The sequence below is a fragment of the Vitis riparia genome, chromosome 9, assembly GCF_004353265.1.
Source record: "Vitis riparia cultivar Riparia Gloire de Montpellier isolate 1030 chromosome 9, EGFV_Vit.rip_1.0, whole genome shotgun sequence".
Taxonomy (NCBI): domain Eukaryota; kingdom Viridiplantae; phylum Streptophyta; class Magnoliopsida; order Vitales; family Vitaceae; genus Vitis; species Vitis riparia.
In genome coordinates this window covers 21,728,724-21,755,232 of record NC_048439.1, presented here as the reverse complement: position 1 = coordinate 21,755,232, position 26,509 = coordinate 21,728,724, and the positions used below count along the sequence as shown (strand labels likewise).

The 26,509-nt window shown below is 31.7% G+C and overlaps 2 protein-coding genes and 1 long non-coding RNA gene across 8 annotated transcripts; 2 read left to right on the top strand and 1 right to left on the bottom strand.

Moving 5' to 3' along the window:
• Positions 1 to 3,622: 3,622 nt before the first annotated feature.
• On the top strand, positions 3,623 to 14,089 carry LOC117922310 (GATA transcription factor 24-like). 6 transcript variants are annotated; one of them, XM_034840416.1, is made up of 8 exons: positions 3,623 to 3,745; positions 4,493 to 4,815; positions 9,374 to 9,454; positions 9,540 to 9,673; positions 10,860 to 10,985; positions 11,918 to 12,023; positions 13,467 to 13,538; positions 13,633 to 14,089. In XM_034840416.1, the coding sequence occupies exons 2-8, from the start codon at positions 4,501 to 4,503 to the stop codon at positions 13,696 to 13,698; spliced, it is 900 nt and encodes a 299-aa protein (XP_034696307.1). In that variant the 5' UTR covers positions 3,623 to 3,745; positions 4,493 to 4,500; the 3' UTR covers positions 13,699 to 14,089. The 6 variants fall into 6 exon arrangements, with proteins under 6 accessions (XP_034696307.1, XP_034696310.1, XP_034696306.1 ...); XM_034840419.1 differs by having other exon boundaries at positions 4,490 to 4,815; XM_034840415.1 differs by having other exon boundaries at positions 4,466 to 4,815.
• On the top strand, positions 4,822 to 5,240 carry LOC117922311. The gene is made up of 2 exons (XR_004652472.1): positions 4,822 to 4,992; positions 5,089 to 5,240. It is a non-coding gene; the product is annotated as an uncharacterized LOC117922311 (long non-coding RNA).
• A 5,063-nt stretch (positions 14,090 to 19,152) lies between the features above and the next one.
• On the bottom strand, positions 19,153 to 20,156 carry LOC117921589. Its single transcript, XM_034839517.1, has 2 exons — positions 20,049 to 20,156; positions 19,153 to 19,950 (listed from the first exon to the last, which is right to left on the bottom strand). The coding sequence occupies exons 1-2, from the start codon at positions 20,066 to 20,068 to the stop codon at positions 19,434 to 19,436; spliced, it is 537 nt and encodes a 178-aa protein (XP_034695408.1). The 5' UTR covers positions 20,069 to 20,156; the 3' UTR covers positions 19,153 to 19,433.
• Positions 20,157 to 26,509: the final 6,353 nt, after the last annotated feature.

The following is a 26,509-nucleotide window of genomic DNA, read 5'->3' as shown; positions in this document are numbered from 1 at the left end:
CTTAATTCAAGCAAAATATAGAACAATGAATGCAACACAAATAATGAATAAAGGAAGCAAATTCAAGATTTATTGTGGTTCGACTTGCTTATAATTGGTTTTCTCAAGCTCCAACCAAATGAAAGTTCCACTAATTTGAAGTTTTAGTCAAGTTTCAATCCTTTATACTTAGAATTTTGGCTCCAAAGAGCACTATGTTTTCTTCAAGTATACCTCAACTTGATGCACTTAACATTCAAAATATTTCTTCAATGATTATGAACAAAAGAACACTCAACCTAGCACATTTAATGAGCAAATACAATGGAAGTTAGGATGAATGATAAGGGTGCACTAGGATGATTTGCAAGTGATGGTTTAGTGCACCAAAAGAGAAGTTAAGAGCTTTTAATAAGAAACAATTAGGTAAAAAGATGATAGTAGGTGTACTTTTTTCGATAAATAAAGTGAAAGTCTCAATTTATAAGTTTCTAACCTCATACATAAAAAAGATCTCAAACCGACCTTTCTCATTATAGCTCCAACTTGATTAACCGATTAGTCATTGGGTATTAAATGCTTGATAGATGATCGTTAAGACTTGACTGGACCTTGACTAGGAAAGGGTTGCCCCTTGCTCAGGGCAATGACTCATCTTAATCAGGAAAACAACATTTTTGGAAGAGAGAGAAGGTTAGTGCACCCCTTAATTGGTTCTTGATTAGGAAAATGCAACTAATTTAACTAGTTTCCAATCGGTTAAGCTGATTGGGCCTACCCTGTCCAGTTGGCCATTTTTTGTTCGAAAATCTATCTTTTTCAATTTCTTTTAATTTTAACACTTAGGTAAGACCTTTAGGTACCTTAGTAGATCAAGTTTAAATAAATTTTGCCTAAGGTTCAAGTAGAAATACTCATGTTTTAATACAATTTTAAGTTTAATGCATAAATCAGTATGAAGTGATCCATGATTTACATAAAAATCATAGGTGCACTCAAGTATTCATCTTATAAAGGATTCCTAAACTTGAATGGTTTTTATGCTTACTTAGATTTGCATTTGTTTGATCATTTGATGATTATCTTGAATTTCCATTTGAATTTCTCAAATAAAATATGAAACTCATCTTGATTTTAAACAATTAATAGATGAACCATAATTTGTTATCATAAAAAAGAAGAACCTGTAGACAAATAAACCCTAATATCCCATAAAGTTTTTAACAACATTTCCCACAAAATTCCTAAAACAACCCTAATTTTACACCCAAGGTTTTCTTAATATACAAGGTATTAAGGCGCAATATGTAGTGCTAAATATTGTAAGCTAAATATTAATTTTATAGTTAATTATAAAAAATTCTAAACACTGAATTTTAACTTTGCTTAATATTGAAAAAGTACAATTACATACTTGATGTAGAAGCAATTATATTAAATGCTTTTGCGCACAACCTCATCTACAAGTCTCTTTGAGATATTCAACATATTCATAAAATATAGTTGTTAAATTGTGAATTAATGTTTTATTTAAACTAAATATATAAATTGTGGGCAACAAATAAATATGTATTAATAACTTTTTTTTGTCATGCCACAATTCAAAGTTTACACCATATGAATACATTGGTAAAGGACTAGGTTTATGACAGGTCACCCTAATCCCGACCCCATTTTGATCATTTAAATCTATTCTCATTTTTGTTTTAAATAAAATTTAAATAAGGTGAGATGGCTCGGATTGGAGGATGCCTATTTCGGTACCCTATTTATATATATTTTTTATTTTAAAACATTTTAATCATATTAAAGATAAATAAATGAATAAAATTTATGCATTTTTTATAATTTATTTTCATGGGAAATGAATTTGTTTTTATTTCAGATTCTAAAAAGGGAAAATTGAAAAAATTAATTAATATTTTTGTTGATTTTTTTATAAAGAATTTAAAGATGATTCTTTTAATAAATTTTAAATAACCCAATTTAAAAAGGGGGAAAAGGTTTAAATATTATTTTTACATACATATGCTTAATTTTTTAATATAAATATGTAATAAGTAACTTCTTTGAGAGATAAATTTCTCATAAGTTGTGTCTAGGACATCATCTATGTTTAACAATATAAGAAATGGAAACCAAAGTAGTCACTATTCTAATGGGATTATATCTTATATTTGAGAATTGCATTTTAAAAATATTTTCATAAAAATAAAGATATATATATAAGAAATTTGCATCGTCAAGTCTTTACGACTCTTCATGAAGACCCAAACCTTAGGGTGCTGACCATCCTATAACAATCAATACCAGATAAATTTAGGGTATCATCATAAGAAATTTGCACAACCAAGTCTTTAGGACTTTTCATGGGGACCCAAATCTCGAGGTATCGACTGTCCCATAACAACTAGTACTAGATAAATTTAAGGTATTATTAATGACAAAACTCAAATACAGGATCATGTGTCATTTATTGAGATCACATTTCCCGATGTTAATCCTAATCAATTGGACTAATTTAATGGGCTTAAAAAATATAAATAAATCATGATGAACATGAAACATAGGTGATTGAACAAATCTTTCAAGCAAGAACATCACATTTTCTATGTGATTTAGTGATTTATTAATATTTTTAAAAAGTAGAAAGATTTATGTTTTTTATTTATTGTGGTATAAAAAATATTTTTTTAATTAAAATTGTTTTAAAATGCCCAAATTAACTCCATTTTAGGAAAAAAAAAAGTCATTTTTTTGGGTAAATGTTTGAATAAAACTTTTGATTCTCCCACCATGATTTATTTTTGGAGAAGTAAGAAGTTAGTCAATGTAAGAAACATATTTTTATTTAATTAAAACTCTTAAAAATATTATAATTGTTTTTATAGATGTATTTATAGAATATAGTTCCCAAATATATAATTCTTACACTATAAGTAGTAATTATAATAGACACAAAAATTAATCATAATCCCAAATGTGCTTCTTTAAAATACAATCAATATTTGATTCTTGAAAAATTGGTGAAAAAAACTTGTATTGTAGAAAAATAGAAAAAAGAAAAATAAAAATAGATTTAAAGTCATCATATTATTTTTATATACTATTTTAAATTTATTTTAATCATTTTATATAAAAATTAAATAATTTGAATATATATATATATATAAATTCTTGTATCTTATATAAAATTTTAAAAAATATTAAAAATAATGATTTTAAAAAGTGTGTTTTTTTTTTTTTAAAAAAAGAGGTATAGTGAAATTTTTACGATTTCAAATTTTAAAATTTTGTGATTTTAAATTTCAAATTTAAGAAAATATTGTTTTATTTGAAAAAATAAAAAACAAAAAATATATCCAAATTCAAGCTAAATTTGACTGAATTTTATTTATTTATTTATTTATTTATTTTCATAATAAAAGTATGAAGAAAATTGTTATATATTAAAAATAATTTTTCATAGTGGCAAAAAGGTCCAAACAATATTATGATTAATATCAGAACTCCCTGGAAGCCACAAAATCAATCTACTCCAAAGTGCAAAAAAGTCCTAAATTTCACTCACAAGTTTCCTAAAACACCCTTTTCTACAAATAAGAGGAAAAAAAAAGGGAATATATATTTATATATAAAAGAAAAAAAGGATTTTCTCTCTCAGAACATTATCTCTGAGAATCTTCGCCGTTGATAATCGAAAGAGGCATTCATCCAACGGCCAGAGCTTCTCATCGCCGATCCATTGAAATTCAAACTTCTGATGGTAATTTGTTTTTCTTTTCTCTTTCTTTTTAATCGATCCGTTAACCTCTGCTTGGTTGCTGAGAAAAGTAAGGAAAATTGTGCGAGGGCAGAATCCGGGAACTAGGGTTTTGATTTTGGATTTTAGTTTATCGCATTTTCTCGGAAGCCAAACAGGTTTAGATCTATTCGAATTCGCAGTGCTAACTGACCCTGAATGTGAAACGGCTGAAGAGAGAATCTAAAATTGGGTTTGAGTTTTTGTTATTTTCCTGCATTTTCTGGACAGGAAAACGGGTTGATGTTTTGTGTAATCTATTTGAACTGATATTTTTAATATCACACGAATTTGAAGCAGCTAAACACAGAATTTAAAAATCGGGTTTGAAAGTTTATGTTCTCGTTTTCTCACACTTTCTCGGAAGCCAAAACAGGTGGATAGGCCAGCCATCTGATCTATTCGAAACGATAGTTCTGAACTCCTTCCAATGTGAAACTACTTAAGGGAGAATCCAAGAATTAGGCTGTAAAAATTTTTGTTTTATTTTCCTTCGTTTTCTTATCAGCCAAACCGGTGGATGGGTTATTTGTTCTGTTTGAATTGATGACTGTTCTGAACTGACAAATGCGAAACAGCCGCACACAGAAAACAAGGCTTGGGGTTTTGAATACTTTTCCTCAATTTTCTCAGCAGCCATACAGGAAGTTACGTTTTTTTTTTTCCTTCTGTTTGAATTGTTAGGTCTGAACTGATCTGAATGTGGAGCAGCTGAATAGATGGATGGAATCCATGGAAACAATGCGGGAATCCACAGACCAGATGGTCAGCATCACCCTATCCATGTGCAGCATTACATGCAAGAGCATGATCATGGGATGCACCATATGAGCAATGGTGGTTCTATGGATGAAGATCATGATGAGGGCGGTAGCGGTGAGGGCATGGAAGGGGATGTGCAGGCTGATCCTGGAAATCTTGCTGATGGTCGGGGTGCACTTACTGTTCAGCCCGGTGGCAGCGATAATCAGAATCAGCTCACTCTCTCTTTCCAGGGTCAGGTTTATGTATTTGACTCTGTGTCACCGGAAAAGGTTATTGTTTTTTTGCCCCTTTTTTGTCTTCAGTTCAGTATTCCTTTGAATTTTGTTACTATTTTGAACTTCAAGTCTTATGCATGCACGAAATTTACGCAAATTCTAGTTGGTTGATGAATAACAGATTCTTATGTAATTAAGCATTAAGTGTAGTGGACTGGTCATAGAGTAAAGGTGATTTTGTGCCCTCTCTAGTTTCCAATTTTCATGGGGTTCATTGAATATTATTGCTGTTTGAACTTCATATCTTATACATGCATAATGTTTCAGGTGTACAAAAGTCCTGATTAATGGACAAGTAACTGGTTCATATATAGTAAAGCATCAAGGGATAGTGGATAGGTTTTAAATGCAGGTGATTAAGTTTTAAATTGCAGGCAATCATGTGCCCATATTTAATCTCCGTTTTAGTGGGTTTATCTGAATATTGTTTCTGTTTGGAACGTCAAACCTTAATCATGCATGAATTCTTTTGTGTTTATATAAGTTCAATTCAATTGATAAATAGAAAATCTTTATTCAATAAAGCATTAATGGTGGGTAATTTTGAAACTCAAGGTGATCTTTTGGCAGTCTTTGAATTACAATAGCAAATCTCCATTTTGTGCAGGTTTCTTTCAATTTCAATGCTGTTTTGAATTTCATTATCTTAAGCATGCATGGAATTTTTTGGATTTACAAAAGTTCAAGTTTCTTTGCAAATGATTTTTCTTTATAAGTATTAAGGGACGTGGGATAGGTTCTTCAATTTTTCATGTTAATATGCTGTTTGGAACTGAGAATTGGAGGGAGAGGAAAATAAGCAGGTGAAAGGAAAATAGGCAGTGAAGTAAATTTCCTCTTTTTTTTTTTTATTTGGAGGAAGGAAAATGCATAAAGGAAATATGCTTTTATGGGTATTTCTCATTGATGTTGTAATCATAAAGAAAAAAAAGGTAGTTTTGTTCACTGGTGAATTTACAATAATACTTAATTTTGAACTGAGAATTGGAGGGTGAGAAAATTATACAAAAGAAAAGAGAGCAAAGAGCTGAAGTAAATTTTTTCGGCTTGTTTGATTGGTAGGAAGGAAGATGTGGGGAGGAAATATGTCCAACATGGATTTTAGTCAATGCTCTAAAGAAAAAGAGAAAAGGTAGTTATCATTAGTTGTCTTCAATGGGTGAATTAATGATGATACTCAATTTAGAATAGAGAATTGGAAGGAAAGGAAATTTAACAAGAGAAAAGTGAAAAGAAAATAAAGTAAATTTCCTTTCTCTTGTTGATTGGTAGAATGGAAAATGTAGGGAGGAATATCCCTATCATGGATTTTTTTTGTTGATGTTATAACAGAAAACAGAAAAGGTAGTTCTACTAGTTCTCTTCACTGGCTGAATTAATGATTGTGATGATGCCTTGTTTTGGGGACACTCAGGGAAAATTAGTTTGTCAGATCTTGCCACATAGGCAGTAGAGTCAGATGTTAAAGAAAAAGTGTAAGCCGTTAAACGTTTTTTCCGTTCCACCGTTTCCATGTTCCCATGCAATCCATAATGTAACTGTTGCCATATATTCCCCTTTTCCACCGCAACATATAATGCCAACTCATTGTAATCTACTTCATTGTTTTCAGAATAACCCATTGAACTCCAAAAATAGAAAAAAAATTGCCCACAGATCTCAAACCACTAGACAGTGGAGCAACAAATAATTGGCATGCTCCCTGTCCAATCCATGTACAACACCCATATTGGAATGATTCTATCTTTTTAACTAACTGATCCATGTTAATATTTTAACTCAAAGTGCTGCCATCATGAAAGATCCAACCAATCTTTGTGGGCACATTAGTGTCCCAAATCTCTTTGGCTGGAATATTGTCTTCACCTTTCACGACCTGCTTATAATATGATTTAAGATTATTTTTTTTTGTCTGAAATTGGGAATAATTACAGGGCATCCTCCCTTTTGTTTCTTTCTCTTTATTCTTTCCATATGTTCTAGCCAAAGGAAACAAGAATCTAACTAATTTCCAATTCCTAAACTATGGAGCTTATGATTCTCTATTGGTAAAGACAGTGGCTGCTTTTTCCTTTGCGGTGATCATAGGAATGCAAAGTATATTCCATGCATAAGTGTTAAATGCATGCCTAGGCCTGAGGCACAATGATTCCCTAACTGTAGCTCTTTGCCTGCCAAGGCACACATTGTTAGAGAGGCACACCTTGTCTATTTTGTTATTTCACTTTAATTGTTGAAATTTCTAATTGTATATTGAAATTTTGAATAATTGCATTATTTTTGTTTCATGCTTATTTTAAATGCTTGGAATCTTGATTGTTTTTTGTTGCTTGGATTGAAATTGTGAATCATATTTGGTGATAAATGAGTTAATGAAAAATGTTTGCAAGTTCAAATTTACCATGTTTTATAAAATTGATACAACTAAGTTGCACCTCACTTTGCTCAAGTGTGCACCTTGGGTTGCATTTTAACTTAAGCTCTAGAAGAACTTTGTACCTTAGGTGCATCTTGTGCCTTTGAACTATAATTCTATGTGACAAGGACACATATGTCTGATGAGGATATGATTTTTTTCACTAAGCATCTCCCAAACGAAATAATGCAGCGTCTGCTATGGATCTGAGGTCTTAGTGCAATTCTTCAAAATGTTCTGGAATACAAGGAGGATAGGAAAAAAGGAAAGCAAAGAAAAAGATAGAAATGAGATGCTGGTGGTAGATACATTATCATAAATGTAAAAGCTTCCTTTTGCCTATTAAAATGACTAAATGCAAATACTTCCTTTTCTGTGCATAGGATTCAATCATGAAATATATCAATATATCTACACATCCTTCAATATTTATAATATTACAAGTTTCTATAAAATTTCAATGTTGATATATAATCCTTCAAATCTCTATTGTCATATTCAAGTATCTATCAGTATGATATTGGCATTCTTGTGGAAGGAGATTCCTGGGTTATTATCTCATGCACCTCCTTGGGAGATTAGGGCCACTGAAGATAAACAATGGATTAGAACTCATGCTCTTAGTAGAGGCATTGTTCTTTTAATTGGAGACCTGAATCAGCTAATCAGGCAGTTGACTGTCTGGCAAAAGGAGTGCTAGATCAATAGATATATTCAATGGGTTTACTACCCTCCTTGACCATTTTGAGGCCTAGAGTGACTGTTTTGTACTTTGTCCTCCCTCATTGCTGTTTATATATATATATAGATTGTGAAGGATATTTCATCCTCTAGTCTCTCTTTTTATTCATAAATTCTTGTTTCTTGTCAAGATATGGAAGGGGACCTGATCTTATTTAAAACTTCTAATCTGTGTTGGCAAACAAAGATGATTTTTGAAAGCTCCTTGCATGGAATGAGATTTTTTTATTTTTTATTATTGGTCAATGCACCACTTCTTGAGACCCACAAGAGATAATCTTATTGAGGCTGCAAAATTATAATCACGTGGTGTTATGATAACTCATAGATGTCAGCAACATTTTTCAAGAATTTTGAGAATATTTTCATGATGTCAAGAATGTCATAACTATATAAGTGGGACAAAGTTAATAAAATGGGAATTGTTTTTTTTTACCTCACTATTTTTATATATTTTTCTATTTATGTTTATCATAAAAATGATAATTTATTATCTAATAGCACAAGATAGCAAAAATCATTATAGACTTATTTTATCCACTAGAAAAATGTATTAACAAAATTATATTATGTTGTGGAATATGATATCAAAAAGAAAAGTTGGAAACAAATAGAAAATATGTAAATAAATTGTATTATGGTTCCCATCCTCTTAGAGATGGAGATGATGATTTCTAGCCATTAGAATATCTATGCCTATTGTTTTTTTTATTTTATTTTTTGGTAGGTAAAAGTAGTTGTATTAAAAGCGCACCTAATGTAGGGGGCGCAAAAGTATACACAATGTATACAAGGCACCAAGGCCAAAAAAGAAGAGGGAATCTATGCATATTGTTTAAGTTAATGAAAGTTTGTATTAAGATGGTGAATGAATTTATCAATGCAACAATTTGATGAATGCTCTTTATATCCTAATTGGCTGTTGTTGTACCCTATATATTCTTACATTTTTTGGGTAATATTGTGACTCTATATTGATCATTGCATTCTATTTTAATTTTCCCAAAAGTTCTATTAAAAGTTTTCATGTTTTACTACTTCGGTAATTTTTGCTAATCCCTATTAATATCAGCTTGATATGACATCCAATAAATATTCCTGTTCCTTATTCTGATATAGGACAGATGTTTGATTCACACTTAATTTTAGTCATTATGATGTTGTGACCTATGAAGTGCAAAACATATGCAAGCTGTGCAGCATATGTTGTTTTTTGATGGGTACCCAAGATGTAACTATTGGTAAAGTGCAGCATTTGCTGTTTTTAACATCTCACTTCTTTCCCATGAAATGGAATACATTTTTTATAATGATTAGTGAAGTATCATTTCTTTATCCACAGGCAAATTTTCTTCTTGGTGGCTCGAATTCTTTTTAATGTAATTTTTTCTGCAGGTCCAAGCTGTTCTTCTGTTATTGGGTGGCCGTGAAGTACCTCCAACCATGCCTGCTTTGTCAATAGCTGGTCATAATAGGGTATCACAATGTTAATTGAATAACACATTGATTTACTAATGTCTTTGGTTTCTTCTTGTACCTCATGAATGAAGCATTCTAACAGGAACTACCTGGTACTCCACAACGGTACAATGTCCCTCATAGATTGGCCTCACTGATTAGATTCCGAGAAAAGCGTAAAGAACGTAATTTTGACAAGAAAATTCGCTATACGGTCCGTAAAGAGGTAGCACTTAGGTACGGCAGTTGCCTTCAGTCCCTTCAACATGTATAAACCTTTTTATGGATTCTTTTCCTTACATTTCTAATTAGTTCATAGAGGGTACTGTTACTATTATGATTTGAATCTGAAATATTGTCCATTTGGAAAAGCATCAGTTGATTTCATTAATTTAGATGTGCAGTTTTATCAATTTGAGCAAAAGCCATGGCATACAAGTTATGTCTTAGCAGTTATGGTGACAGAATGGTTAGCATCTTCTGTTATTTCTATGTACTAAATATTTAGATGGTTTGAGCTGAATAACAAGTATTAATTTAATTGTTTGAATCTAGAATAATTAAGATTGTGATGACACATCAAACTAGGTCAATTTTGTGGCCTTTTCTTAAAAGTACATGAAAGCTGTATAATGTTGAATAGCTGCTTTATTTTGTGCTCCTTTCAAATGCATTAGTTTCTCTTTCATTGTCTTTGGGGGTAAAAAGATATTTGTTCTTGGATTCCAGATGTTTGTTATTCACTTCCAGCCTCTTGCATTTCTTTTGATGTTTGAACAAACTATTTATCTTTTTATTTTTTATTTTTTATATCAAGGGAACCAGAGTTCATGGTGTACCCTTTCTGTATTCCCAAAGTAACCCTGATTTTGTCATGTAAGAAAGCTGTATTACATATTTGCTATTGGGTGTCATTAATTTTTTCAGAGAGTGGATGGATTGATTTCATGGATATGTTTTGTAGAGGCATACTCTTTGAAATTGTTTTTATCATGTTGGATAAAGTGTATGTTGTTGCCTAAGTTTGGTGGCTAAACCTCTTTCATGAAATCCGTGACTTCAAATTTTAGGATGGTATTTATACAAAAGAAGTACTTGGTTGTAAAGTTTAAAATGGTACATTTTGTACAAAAGGAAGCACTTGGTTATAGATTTCAATTAAAAGATTTGTGCATTGTGTGCGTGCATGTTTGCAGCATCAGCATTTATTAGTTAAATTATCCTCTATTGTTTTGTGATGGTAGTTATATACTTTGCAAATCTTTTTTCATATCCGCAACCTCTGCTTTGTCTTTTATGGTGATCTTCTTTTCTTTTTATTTATTTATTTTGTTTCTCATTTACTAGAATTCTGATGCTTTGTTGGCAGCAAGAGTGCTATCTTTCCTTTTTTCTTGATTACTTCTGTGTTTGTATCTTGTAGGATGCAACGGAATAAAGGTCAATTTACATCTTCAAAGTCCAATCATGATGATTCTGCATCAACGACACCAGGCTGGGAGTCAAGCTGGGGTATGGCTGGCAATGGACCCATAAATCAAGAGATTGTGTAAGTTCACATATTTTTCAGTAGTTTGTAATTTCTAGCTCTTCTGTGTGTGTGTCTGTCTGTCTCTCTCCCCTCATGTCTCCCTCCCTGCTTTTGTTAGCATACAAGCCACCTCCGATTTTATAAAATGTGTTTTCATTCCAATCCACCCCAGAGGGAGTTCTTCTGAAGCTGCTCCAGTGCCTCTCACCCGACCCTAGAATAATAAATGCAGACATGAAGTAAGTTGGTGGCTTCTGCATTTTCACAAGCACTGTCTCTTCTGGTTGGACAAATGTTTCACGACCCTGGCATCTGTTAAACCCCACACTAGTTTTCATGAGTCAAATTTTAATTTCTTTTGAAGTGATTCATTTAGCAAATACTCATTTCTTAGTAAAAGCAACTGCCTGAACAACTAAAATCTAGAAGATAAGTTTGTAAAACAACAGAAAAGTATCTGACTTTTGCTAGACTAAAATTTTAAACTATACATAACATTGCATGCTGAATTTCTGAAATGACCGTTTCTAGGTATTGTTTTTGACATCTATGTAAGAGAAAAAGAAATTCTTGAAATGTTGGGCATGTTGGATGGTGTTGCAGATGCATTCTCTTGGGTTCTAAAATAAAGTTGTAGTTAGATACTTGGGGCCAGTGGGGTTACACAATGAAATCAAACTGTATTTCTGAGTTCTCATATTTAAGCTTCACGTTTTGTGGGTTTCCCAGGGTTTGCATTAAGTAGCTATTAGCAATCCATCTTATAGCATAGCCATGATGGATACTTAATAACATCTCAACTTCATGAACCAAATTGAATTGGGAGCACACTTTTGTATTAGGAATCCATCTTATAGCATAAAAGAGCTTCTCTTTAAACTTATATAATTTATTCTGTGCAATTTTTGATGTTTTGATTTGTTATGTTATGTTTCTTCCAAATTCATTAGGTGTCGCCACTGTGGCATCGGTGAGAAATCTACTCCAATGATGCGCCGTGGACCGGAAGGGCCAAGGACGCTTTGCAATGCATGTGGACTTATGTGGGCAAACAAGGTGAATATTAGAGCCTTATTTATACATCACAATTTGGAAGTAGCTGCTATTCTGATTGATCTCATTACTATCTCCTATGATTCTTAAGACACTATTTTTTGTGGTGGATAGAATGCCATTTCAAAAAGAACACTATAATGCTTTTTTTTTTTTTTTGGTTAAATGCTTTAATCCTTGGTCCTTTCCAAGATCAAAGTTCTATCAGACTAGAGTCCTGTCTTACCTTTGTTCCAATATTTGTGTTCCTGATCTGGATGCACCATTCTAAATTGTGACAAAGCTCACCAGATCATTTCTCTTTTAGTTTTGATGACAATGATCAGTCTGCTTTGGTGCAAGCTTTTGTTTTACATATTGATCTATATGTGATATGGTTGCTGTGCAGTTTAGCCATGTTTGAAAAAGCTCTTGGGTGCTATGACTAGAAATAAATAATAGTGCATTTGGCAGTGATTCTGAAAAGTGTTTCTAGCTTTTCTAATACTTGAAAAGTAAATATTTTCAAGTGTTAGAAATGCTAAAAACACTTCTTAGAATCGCTATCAAATGTACTCTAAAGGAATTAGGAAGCAAAATGCTTCTTTGCACCTCAGACTCAATGAAGTGTTTTCAGAGGACAATAGGATGTTGGTTGCCATGCTTGTGCAAGGATGGTGTAGCAATTATTGTTGATGGTTGGGCACATGCAATGCTTGTGAACAAAATGTTGTGGTGGGTGTGGGGGTTGCAGTGTGGTGGCAGTGGGGGAAACATAGGTGGTGGTGATGTTGGTTGTAGTTGCATGGGTCATCCAAATAATCCGTAGAATATATAGGAAAGGAATGGGGAGTGTATTGAAGCCTGTTTTTGGATATCATATGGTATGGATCTTTTTTACCTTTGAATATGGGAACTATAGCTAAATGTCAGGGATAGGTGACACGAACCTTACTCCCCTGGGCTTCTGTATATCACAAGTCATATCTGGAGATAAATTGAAATGGGGGAAAGGTTGACATCCTTTGGTGCCATTTGGTTGTACTTTTGTTTCTAATTTTTACATTTAAAAAAAAATCTGAAACAATTTCTGTTTCCAATATTTTATTTATAATTTTGCTTTGAAGCCCCACTTTAGAACAGCAACAGAGAAATGTGGTGTATTGCTCCCTTTTGAGTGTTCTTACACATGTAATCAGAAAGTAATATTGGATAAAAAATATTCATATATGCACATTGATAAAAGCTTGGTGATTTCTTTTGTTGACTTTTAATGTAATCTCTCCCCCTTTCCCACTTGGTTTTCAGTTACCTTTCTGTTAGTATCATCATTGCAGATTTTCTTATGAGTTGTTACTTATTTATTTCAATAAAGGAAAATGTATGACATGGAAGGAAACCTGATCCAAATCGGGGATTCATGTTGGTGTAAATATCTATTCGGTCTCTAATGTCTATGAACTGCAGGGTACCCTCAGGGACCTCTCAAAGGCAGCACCAGAGGCTGGACAAAGTCCTTCCTTGAACCAGACTGGAGAAGTGAGAAACCTGTCAACTGTCTATATCATGTATGAACATGGTTTGCATTCTTCTCATTCTAACTCATTCTCTCTATTTGTATCATTCTTTGCAGAACGGAAATTTTGAGACAGATCAAATGGTTCTTGGAATGGCAGAAAATGTTAGTGATCAAGCGTGATTGCCATTTTGCTATCATGAACTATATTGAGAAGTCTGTAGGCTGAGTAATTGGGGATTTTCTATGTGATCCCCCTTTTAGAAAAGATAGCATCATAAACTTTTTCTGACATGAGACTTTTGCGCTTGGATTGACTTTATACTTCGCATTAGGTTCTTGTTTTTCTCTCCTTTGACAAATAGTGCACAACAGACCCCATCCCCTGCTGCTGTACTTAGGTTTGGAATAATTTCATACCTGTAAACTTTCTATTTGAACTGTCTGATACACTTGGTTGCAGTTGACAATGTCCATAAGACTTCACTGATAAAAACTGTAATTGGGTTTTATCATGTATTAGCTGTTTGAGTTTTGTAGGGTTGGGGGTAGAGTAATATCATCTGATTTGTCACACCTGTACTTCCAAGATGTAAGTTTCCCAGGTTTTCCTTTCTCTTATTTTCTTTTCCTCTGTTTTTCTGGTAGCTAGACAGAGCTTGCTGAATGTGAAAATAGCAAAAAACTTCCCTTAACATTGACGAAACATATAGCATGTAAGAGTGTGTTTGGTAGTGATTTTAGGAAGTGTTTCTAATTTTTCTAACACTTTAAAATTTTTATCTTTCAAGTATTAAAGATGCTAGAAACACTTCTTAGAATCACTGCCAAATACATTTTAAAACCCACAAAAAGCCGGGCCTCATGTTGGAATATGGACCCACTTCTTCCCCCATTTCTTCTTCCTCCCACCGACTAATTGAAACCTCATTCCATATTGCTCTTGCTTTAGCTTTAGCAACTGAAACTCCTCTGCAACAGCACTGCACTAATCCTAGGCCTCATCGTTACCATCCACCACCCAATCGTACTTGTCATTGGTGTCTTCAAGGTACACCATTTCCCTATCGCAAATATGCTTAGAAGACCTAATCATCTGGAGCGTTGCTCTTGTGGTTGCAATTTCCTTCATGGTTGCATTGAACTCTTCATAATTGTAAAAGAAATAAGAGTCTTTGTCCAAAGGCACAAGTTGGGAAGACCTCGAAAGCCTTGAACTCGAAGATGAAGCAGAAGATTTGAAGAGGTCTTGGTTCAAGGATTGACCATGAAAAAGGTCCAAATCCATGAAAAATCTACTGTTTGGGTTTGCATTGATAGGGCAGGGAATGAGAGCCCGTCAACCCACCCTAGGGGTTTAGAAATGGGAATGAGAAACAATTATATAATAGGGATGAGAATGGGATAGGGATGCCCAATCCCAAACTCACTTGTTGCCAATCCTAGTCTCTGGCAGTGTTATCAAAGGCAATCACTTCGATTACCTAGGCTGGGTAGATAAAAGTTGTTTCTTGAAGACCCATGCAAGGTAGATTCAAAGCAGCAACACCTAGGCGATTATCTCGGGATAAGGTGCAAGGCATAGGGGTTGTTGCCTTTAACCATGGGTTAATATTAAATTTGAGTTATTCGATTAAAAAGATCTTTGAAAACCCAAAATTTGAAGTTTAACCTCCTATTTTGTTTTGGTCTCATTTGGACAAAAATACTTTTATTATTTTTTTGTAAAAATAACTCATTTTTAAAACCTATATGTAAATATTTGAAATGACAAAGGACATTTATGTAAAAAAATGGGTTACTTTTTAAGAAAAAACATAGAAAGGTTAAATTTACAATTTGAAGATTATTTCATCCATTTAACCAAATATTTCATTAAATTTACTTAAATTGTAATTTAATTTAATATAACATTAGATTCAACAAAGTGTAAGGTGCGTTATTATTTTATTAATCAAAATGATACTAAGATGGAGAGTTATCAATTTAGTCTTGATGGAAGTGGTGATAATTTTAATTTCTATGATAACTATGACGATGATGTCTAAAGTTTCTCTATAATATTTATTCTTTTATTTTGTTTTTTATTTTGATTTTTAGATGTTTGGAAAATTAGAATATGTGTTTGGACATGACGATTTTTTTAAACAAACACTTTAAATAATTATTACTATTTTATTAATTTTATAAGACACCATAAATTGTTGCTATCAATTGCTCAATTGATTGGGGTGAGCCTTGATTGGTTTAGATACTAGTCTATGGATACTACAATCGATTGACTTAGAACTTTCCAATAGTCACATGTATAATTAATGCATACCAAATAGCTGGCCCAATTGATCGGTTCAACAAGAAAATATGCCTCACATTTATGTTATGTAAAAATCTCATACAAAATATGCCTTATTCATTACATCTTGACATTAGCTATGTTGTCATTGTATTACTACTTGTTAAGCTAGTTTTTGTGTTGGTTTAATTCCATATTTATTGTATTTAGTGATAGAGTGATTTTAAATTTTGGATGTGTACTTGTAAAGGTATATTGGACCCTAAAAACCAAATGTGCATTGAAGAATTCTTTGATTTGAAGGATCATTGATATAATGGAGCACTTTTAAGTCTTGGGATGAAGTTTTTGGCCAAACATTGAAAAATTGAACATGCCAATGATGATAGTGTTTTTAAACTTTTTTTTTCTTTTTTTCCCTATAAAACTTTTAAAAATATTATGATATTAGTGTTTTTAGACTTAAGTTTCGTATGGTCCCACCTTATCCTTTTTCAGACTATTTACACCGATTATCATCCTTATTTAAAAAAAAAAAAAAATTTAAAACACACATTTATGAGAATTTCCTCCAATTAATTTTTTTTTATCATTAAATATCCACTTTTTTTTTTTAAATTTAATTATATTAAAAATAAATATAAATTATAAATTTTTTTTGTGTTTAAAAGAAAAAAATTAAAAATTAAAAAATTTTATTTAATTATAAATATATATATATATATATATATATATAATCAAAATGAAATAAGATAATAACTTAAAATAACTTGGATTAAAAAAAGGGTTATTTGATTAAAAGAGCCATTAGAAACCCAATTTTGAAAATTTAATTATTCATTATTTTTTTGGTCACATTTGACAAAAATGTCCATATTCTTTTCTTGTAGAAGTAATCATTTTTTTTAAAATCTATATATAAATACTTGAAATAGTTAAGGACATTTATGTAAAAAAATGAGTTATTCTTCAAGTAAAAATATAGAAGAAATTAAATTCATATGAGGATTATTTTCATCATTTTTAATTAATTAATTCTAAAAAAAATTCCAAATCTATATTAACAAAATAATAAATAAAATAAAATTCTCACAACCCCAAAAACCATTTATCCTTTCCCAAATTTGTGTGACGGGCGGATACCCAAAAAATCTATGGATATTTTACAAGATGCTTTTTGGATAAAAGATGGATACCCAAAAATCCATCAAAATCCATGAAATATTTTACAAAATACTTTTCTGATAATATCTGAAAAATCCATGGGATATGTTATTAGATACCTTTTTTTTTTCGATAAAAGATGGATGCTAGTTTGGTCCATGAAAGCAATCATCTTATGCTGTATCTCCTTTCCCAGGTGTGAAAGAGGACAAAGCCCAAAGACTTTTCTTCATGCGCTTTTTCTCTCATCTTCTCCTCAGTAGAGCCCACCATTAATGGCTTCTGTCCTTTAAATGTAAGAGAAAAGGTCATCCTTTTCTTTTCTTTCCATCTTCCATCATTTTCCTTTCATTTTCTCCTCCCATCATCTTCATCTTCCCCTCATGTGAACCCACTATTTCCTCTCAGTTTTTCTCCTCCCATCATTAATTTCCTACTCATTTTCTCCTCTAAGTACTTAACCCATCAAACACACCAACCATTCATGAAGAGTTTGATAATTTGACTATTTATTTCTTTTCATAAATTTGTATTATGAATACAAGGGAGAGAATAATAAATATCTTAAAATTAAGAAAAAATAAATATTATTTTTTAAATTTAGAGAATCAAATCTTATTAATATTTGATTATTTTTTATTCTGAGTGTTTTTTTTTCTTTTTTCTCTAATTTTATTCTTTTCTTCAATAATTTCAACACCAGGATTAGTTTTGTGTTGATTTTTGTTTGATTTGTTTCTGGGTTTGCTGGTTTTGACTGTTAGCTGGTTGCTGATATTGGATAAGTTTCTTGCTGCCTCTGTGCTAGCTGCTTTATTTGTTTGCCAGCTCCTTGTGGGGTCCTAGTGAGGCCTTTTCTTTTGGTCTATTCTTTGTTTTTCAGTTCATTTGCAACCAAAAATGAAAACGAAATTTGACACTTTTTTCAAATACTGATAATTTTCTCATAATATTTTCATATTGACATTTTTGACACTTTCACAGACTTAGAGGTGAAGCTTTCGAGCCTTGGCTAGCAGGCTAGATAGAAGGAAGAAACTGAATGATGGTCCGGCTTGCATTCCTCTATGGCCTGGATTGGAAAATATTGATCAAATGAAGACCCCTGATGTCAAGAGTGAGTTTATATAAACAAATGATTGGAAAGAGGGCCTCTTTCTCTTCCCTTGAACACCAAAGATATAAGATAGAGCTATAAGTCATTCTATGGTACCAAAAAGTTACTTCTTTTAATACAGCATTATCTCTTCGAGACTCACCCAATGGTGCGCTCCGCTCTTCCTAAAGGCCCTCAAGTCCTCCTTCCAAAATGCCTTTTTACTTAATTTTCGTCTAGGTGCTATTTTGTATGAAGTTCTATTTGCTTGTATCTAAGTAAATTTTTTTCTTTGTAACTTAATCTATTTATTTGTAACTTTATTCAACGGCTTGAATTTAGTTACCCGTATCTATGACTCAAGAGGCATTTCTTATCCTCCATTGTTGATATTTTGGTGCTTCTTCATCTTCTTTGGCTTTACATGATTTTATGTACACTTTGGTTTTAAAGAAATTGAAATCCAATGCTTAGAAATTTGAAGACCATACAAAGGTTTGGGTACAAAATGAAAGACTCAAGTTGACAATAGACTAGTGGGTTGTAATGTTATTTTTGTCTATTAGGGTGGTCAAATCAGTAACTTTTCTAAAACAAATATATGGGAATATGACTCTTGTTAAACTACCGGTTTCACTTGAAAGGTTTGCAGAGAGGCAAACATTAATATAGATAGATTTTGAAATATTACAGATCAACAAATAGGAAAACTATAACATACACAGAGAGACCTAAAGTTGAGACTTAACCAGACTTAAACCAGAGCTACTACTCCAAGTCATACAATGGTTCGTTGCCTAAATCACCGTCCACGAGTCCTAATTTTAACTAATTAGCCTTTCGCTAACTTGGATCATTAGCACTGGTGAAGGAAAGTTTACGAAGTTGTCTCAAATTTTCAAGAACAACACATCTATAAAGAAAATATATCATTGATCAGAAAAACCATTCTATATAGGGGGAAATATTGAATGACATCAAGTTGGGTTAGCTGAGCATCAGATTTAGGCTAATGAATAGAACTACAAAATTTCCTAACTTAGGTACGTACCAAATAATGTCAATTCAACTACAAAAATTGGAATTAGCCAAGCCCATAATATGTATCATGTTCTAATAACCCTTACATGCTGCCCCCATAGAGATGGTATCAAGCACAAAGGCATAAGCAATAGTAACTGCAGACAAATCACACATTAACCAGAACTTTCATACCATCCAAGCATACAAAACTTAGCAAACACAAGCTGAGTTCAAAATTAATTACAGGTGTTTCACCAGTTCAGGACTAATAGCTTCTAGGTTATCACTCTTGAGCTTATTCCATGAATATGAAGCACAATCACTTCCTTCTTGTTCTCCAGTTTAGCCCAGTTTCCACGCGATGCACTGAGAATATAAAAGCGAGGGTAGCCAGAAGATCAAAGCAAGAGCGAAAATTGCAACCACAAATCCAGACGCAATCCATGCGCTCCCAGTGCATGTTAACTTCCCTAACCTTATCTGAACGACATCTATCAATGACAACGTTAGGAAGATACAGCCGGCAATAGTACCTACTGCAGCTGTTACCAACATCAGGCGCCTGATCATTAGTAGAAAATTGGAGTTGTGCTTATTCTTAATGATATAGAGGTGGAGCTTCAGTGTCTTGGCTAGCAGGGTGGACAGAAGGAAGAAACTGAATGATAAAACTTCAAATATCACCAGCCTCTTTGCAATCCCCCTATCCGGCTTACATTCCTCTCTGGACTCGAGGGTTTCAGTTGTATTGGAAAAGGATAATCCGATGAAGACTGCTGATGTGAAGAGCGTGTTTATGTTGATAATGTCGTCTAATCCTTCCTTGTAAATGCTTAGCATTGTAGTACTTGATAATGCCCTTGAACACACGCAGAGTAACAGGTGAAGAAGATCAGTGCCTAATAAAGCTCCGAGATATCTCAGAAGAAAAACAAAGGAGAGAGAAGAGAGACATACTTATCCTCCGGGACTGACATTCTGATGCTTCTTCTTCTTCTTCTTCTTCTTCTTCTATTGGTTCAGTGTAAGGTGTGTGCAACAGCCGGTTCTGGATTATAAAGAGATTTAAGTCCAATGTCCACCACATATATAGTCTTGTAATAATATTAAACCAACCTCGTGGATATAGTTGCCTTGGACAGAGATGTTTCTGGCATATATGCATTCAGTTCAAATTAATGGTGACATCCAGCGAGAGTATTTTGTAAAATTCTTAAAGGACACTGTAAAGGTTTGGGAGATAAGGGAAGGGTGAAGTTGGTAAAGTCATTATGAAGAGAACAATTAGGAAGTGGGTGAAGTTGGTAAAGTGATTATGAAGTGTACCGTTTGGGGTTTATTATCCTAAAAGCGCTTTTAGGACATAATATTTCTGTCCATAAAAGTTTTATCAAAAGCACTTTTACAAGAATCAATCAATATTTGAATATAAATTAAAAAATTGTTTTTGATAGTCATACACAAAATAACTAATTAGTGAACTGCAAGCACTTGTTGGTTTTACTGTAACGAAGTTATTGCAATTCAGCTATAAGTTAGGTGGGAATTAATGGGGAAGTTCCAGTTATTAAGTGTCTGCAATTCAGCTGCGAGTTAGATAGGCATGTGGGAAGTCATAGCTGCAAGTCCTAAGAGAAAATGATAACCATCAAGAATCCCAGCAACAAACTCTCACCAGATAAGCTCCTAGAGTGTTTAACAGTTGAGAGGTTTCAACTGTTGACTGTTAGTTTAGAAGTTGTAAGCATTGGAATTCACTTGTATAAATACATAAAGAATCAATAACAGAATATGAAAGTTTTTCTTTCTAACTGCACAGTAGAGAATATTTTCATGGTCTCAAAGCCTACCCTCGAAGTATGTTGAAAAGTAAGAAAATGCCTAAAGAAATTTGAGTTGAAGCTATTGATTGTGTGATTTACTTGTCAAATCATTCTCCTAATCAAAGTGTATAGAATAAAACACCACAACAAGCTTGGAATAGAAGAAAGATAAGTATTTTATGTTTGTAAGTATTGAAAGCATTTTATATGCTCATATTTCATATCAAAAGTGATCAATATTCCATTCTAAAATATATTGAAACCTTGGTACTCAAGCCAATTAGGATTAGAAGGTTAAGATAAGGTTTCTTCATGCTAATGCATGGATATATATTAGGTATAACGAGATCATTTTTTATAGTCTAGATCATGATATCTATTCGATCCTTGATCTATTAAGCGATTCTTTCTTTGTTGTGATAGAGTTGATAGACTAAGCACCATCCAAATCATTGGTACCTATGAACAAAGTACACACAAAGACATTTGGAACTCATTTCAATGGTGGATTGATTTAAAAACAATGGAAATATCATCATTAGTAGAAATATTAAGTTTAATGAAGAAGATGCATGAGATTGGGGTGCTCAACAAGACAATCATGATACTCCTCCCTTCTATGAAGAAAAATAATAAATAAGAGAAATCTTACAAGAGATTCGTACTCCACCTTCATCATCACCTCCTTCAACTCTTAAAGTTCCAATAACATCATCTTTATTAAAAAGTTTAAGCAAGTTTAAGCAAAAGGACACCATGTTTTAGAAGTTCACAAGAAATTTATGAGGCAACAGAAAATCATAATGATTTAACCCTCTTTTGTCTTTTTGTAAATTGTGAATTAATAGATTTTGAAAAAGCATTATAAGATAAGAGAAAAAAGATGCTATGGATAAGGAAATAAAAGCAATAAGGACGAATAACAAATGAAAATTAAACTCTTCCAAAATGGAAAAAAAAAAAACAATTGGAGTAAGATGGATACACAAGATAAAGAGAATGCAAAAAGAGAAGTAGAAAACAAAACAAGATTGGTGGCTAAGGACCACAAGCAATAAGTTAATGACTCTAATAAGGCATTTGCATTTGTTGTTCATTTAGACGCTACAAGATTAATAATAATCTCTTTGGTAGCTCAAAACAATTAAAGAATTTTTCAAATAGATGTAAGATCTGATTTTTTTTTTTAATAAGCATCTTGAAGAAGAAGGTCATGTGGAGCAACCCATGGGTTATGTGGTTTAAGGACACAAAGAAAAGGTTCTAAAATTGGAAATAGCTTTGTATGGACCATACAGGCACCTAAATCATGGAGTAGTAATATTGACAAATATTTCAAGAGAATAATTTCCTAAATGCTCTCATGAACATACTTTCTACATATGAATGATAAGGGAGATTTATTATTTATTACTTATTTATATGTATATGATTTGATCTTTACTAGAAATGAACTACCATGTTTGATGAGTTTAAAAAAGCAATGACTAGAGAGTTTGAGATGGTTGACATTTATCTCTTGTCAGACTATTTTGGCATAGAAATCAAACAAAGTAAAATAAGGTATTTTTATTTCTCCATAAGGCTATGCAAAAGAAATTTTGAAGAAGTATAATATGAATATGTACAATTCGGTAAACATACTAAGAAAAAGTGAAGTTAAGTCGTTAACACATGAAAAGTGAGAAAAAGTGGATTTAATATAATGTAAAAATTTAGTTGGAAGTCTACTCTACTGGACTTGTGTAAGGCCGAACATTCTTTTTAGAGTTAGACTTGTTATATATAGAAACACGAATAATGACTTACATGAAGTCCATCAAATGAGTTCTTCATCACATCAAATTAAGGTAACTTAATTATGGTTTATATTACTCAACTTCCAACAATTTTAGGCTTTTTGGATTTAAAGACGGTGATTAGGCTGAATACATAGATTATCAAAAGAGCACCAATAGCTTTGTGTCTTTTATGGGAGATATTGTATTCACTTAGACTTTAAAGAAGTAACCAATAACTGTGACATTTTCGACCAGTGAAGCAAAATTTGTTTTGACAACATCATGTGTATGTTCAAAAATTTGCTGAAGAAGCTTAATTTATACAAGATGAGCCAGCAAAAATCTATGTTTATGAAAAATTAATGATTGTACTACCAAAATATACTTTTCCATTATTGAAACAAGTACGTATGTCAATATAATATATCATTTTACTAGAGAGTCTATTATAAAAGGAAGTGTAATTAAAATTTGTAATCTTCACAATCAAATTATTGATATTTTTATAAAGTTTCTCCGGTTTAAAGATTTTATAAGATTAAGGATATTACTTAGAGTTACAAATCAACTTTGAAGGGCATGTTAGAAAGTAAACTTAATTTTAGGAAGTTTTTAAAAGTTAAAATTTAATTTGTTTTTTTTTTTAAAGTTAATTAGAATATTTTCATTTAAAGTAATTGATTTAGAGTTCATTTCGAAGTGATTCTAAGAAATGTTTTTAACCTAAAAAGTGTTTTTGAAAAAAGATAAAGGAAATTAAGTATTTGACAAAATTTAGGAAACACTTTTAAAAATATAAAAAATCACTTGTAGTATTTTTTTGAAAAACACTTAGAGTGCTTTTGACAGTGATTCTAAAAAGTGTTTTTAACATTTCTAACACTTAAAAATTTTGATCTTTTAAGTATTAGAAAGATTATAAATACTTCATAAAATCACTACCAAATGCAATCTTAATAGGTAATTATCCTAAAAACACTTTATAAGAAAATACTTCAACTAAAAATACTTCTAATAGAAATATCGTTGAACACACTCTTAATTTTTATATGTAAGTAGTTGAATAATACAAAAAGTTTTTATATTTTTGTTGTTGTTAGGAGTTTCAATTTTGTTAGGTGAATTTTAACAAATAAGAGGTTGTGTAAGAGTTAAATAAGAGGGCTGTAAGATAATAAGTTTTTATTAAATTTTTTCAATTATTATCTTTCTTTACATAATTGTTTGTGTGTGTTTTACGCCCATTAATCCAACAGGAATACTTATACAAATAGTAGAAAATTACTTTTAAAAAATAAAGAAATTAAAAACTTTTTAAAAATAGAGGTATTAAAAATATTTTTTTTACTACCTTAAATTTAAGAGCTTTGAAAACATTTTAAAAAATATAAGGTAAGTCACACTCTTTGTATAGGAGTAGTGTCCATATTTTATATGGGAGTAACTATATATAGGTTTATTTTACAACTTTTTCAAAAATAATTTTAATTTATTTTTAGAAACAAGATAAAACTTAGGACTCAAATATGAAATATAGATTTTTTGGTTTATTTTCTTTCAAGGCATTTTGCACTTTTGTCTAACACACCCACACCCACACACCCGCGCACACACACCTCAAATTTATTCTAAAAACATTATATTAAAAAATGTATGTTTTTGTAATACGCTCTCAAAAACTTATTTTCAATTAATATTTACCAAAAATGTTTTTCAAGTACTTAAAACAAAAAAGTGTTTTTAAAAATCATTTTTAATTAAACATGTCTCATTATTATTATTATTATTAGTAGTAGTAGTAGTAGAAGATAGAAAACATCAATTGTATCCAAATAACAACAATTTTGTTTACTTTTGAAACATGAAAGACACTAAATATTTCTTTGGCTCATGGTTTTTTTGTTTGTTCATGGTTTGACAATTTGGTTTGACTGATAGCTGGCGGCTGATATAAATCAAGTTTTTCTCGGCGTTGTTACGCTTCTCGGCGGTCTTTTCTTTGGATGCATTTTTTGTTTTCCAATTCATTTGGTCCATTTACAACAAAAAACAAGAGTATTATGGTTGGTTTTAAAGAATTTGAGGAAAGGAAAAAGAAAAGAAAAGAAAAAGAATCCAGAGGAAAGAAAAACAACAATAATCTGTTGTCAATGAAAAACTAAATAGAAAAAAATAAAATTATTAATGAAGAATGTATTTTCTCTCAACTTTCGCACCTCTTCTTAAGGAAAATGGAAAGAAAAACTTCAAAGCATTTTCCATTCTCTTTTTAGATTTTTTTTCTTAATATTTCTCACAAATCAAACATAGTTGAAAAAGACACAAAACAAAACAAAAGCCAATGTTGTTGTAGTCATTCTTAATGATTTGTAGGGTCAAGATGTAGTTGTTTCACCAGCACTCAAGATACAAGGAAGAAATTAATTAATCGAGATTTTGTTTGAATACATTTTCTATTTTTTTGTCTTTAAAATTAGTTTTAAAATTTTAACATTTGAGATTGTAAATTTTTTAACTCTTCACATTTTTAAATAGTTTTTAAAAGTTATTATTATTATTTTTGTAATATGTATTAAAAAATTCTTACATTTTACAATGGAGGTCTTACTGTGGACCTCGCATTTCGGCTCATGCACTTTCACTCGATGGCGAACTTGATTTTTATTTGAAAAAATGATTTATTGATTATTTTTTTAGAAAAATGATTTGGAGTCGCCACTTATTTTTGTTTTATTTTTAAAGGGTAAACAAAATAAGAAAGAAAACTCTAAGTGTGACTCCTTATTTCGGAAAAGGTGGTCTATGAAAAACCAAAGCGGGTTTAGGGGTCAGGTTACTTATCAGGAAGGTACAGTAAAGACTGTACCATCCTTCTAAGTCCCTAAAAATGGGTCTCTACTAATAAAATGAAGCAAACACAACGATTGATAAGTAAATCAATGAATACCGAATGAAAATCACAACAAAATACCCAAATGAATATGAGAGGCAAAGAACGTACCTGAGTGATGACCTGATTTATTTCATTGGAAGCAAGGGTTAGTGAACAAACATAGAATAATTGTGTGTATATCATAGAATAGAATAAATCAATCGCATATAGCAATCAAACTAATCCATCCATCAATCAATCATAAAATCAGATATGTTGGACCCCACCAAAGCTCATTTTATTTTTGCATGAATCAATTTCGATAACTCCATTATTTGGAATTATGAAATTTGATTCTTGCTTATTTTAAAAGCAGAAGAGATGTGAAGATTGCTGGTCAGAAAGAATGATGGCAGCAAAATTTTATTGAAAAATGAATTTTTCGGAACCTAGAAAAATGCTAAAGATGAAAAATGGGATAGTTGAAATTATTTAAAAAAAAACTAAATCTGGAAAATTATTTGAAAAATGGGATTTGAAAAAAAAAAAAAAATTTAAATCAAAGATGATGAAATAAAAAAAGATGAAACGTGGCCCAAAGGTGGCCCTGCAAACCATGGAAGAGAGGGTCCCAAGGGTGTAATTATGTTGAGCTGTATTAATAGGAAAAGTCTTTGACAGACTAATCCCATTATTTTGGTGAAGACCCAATATCAAGAGAACATTATTGCTTCCACATGTCCTTCACAAAACTCATTTCTGGTGCACTAAGATGAGGTGCCTTGAAGACTTCAAATGTGACCTCGATTTTATTTTCCCCTTAGAGCTGAGTGGATTCCATTAAGATCAAATTTCTCAGGCTGTCGGCAGTTCTTCGTGTCCGGTCGAAAAACCTGGCTCCTCAAGCCTTCCAATCTATCAAGTAAAATAATCCAATCAATT

Bases quoted from the DNA above. Each gene is read 5' to 3' on its own strand.
- LOC117922310 (XM_034840416.1), top strand. From the start codon at position 4,501: ATGGATGGAATCCATGGAAACAATGCGGGAATCCACAGACCAGATGGT. The intron at 9,674-10,859 runs GTACGGCAGTTG...TGTATCTTGTAG, and splicing joins CGTAAAGAGGTAGCACTTAG to GATGCAACGGAATAAAGGTC. The intron at 10,986-11,917 runs GTAAGTTCACAT...CAAATTCATTAG, and splicing joins CCCATAAATCAAGAGATTGT to GTGTCGCCACTGTGGCATCG.
- LOC117921589 (XM_034839517.1), bottom strand. From the start codon at position 20,068: ATGTCAGTCCCGGAGGATAA. The intron at 19,951-20,048 runs GTATGTCTCTCT...CGTGTGTTCAAG, and splicing joins ATGTCAGTCCCGGAGGATAA to GGCATTATCAAGTACTACAA.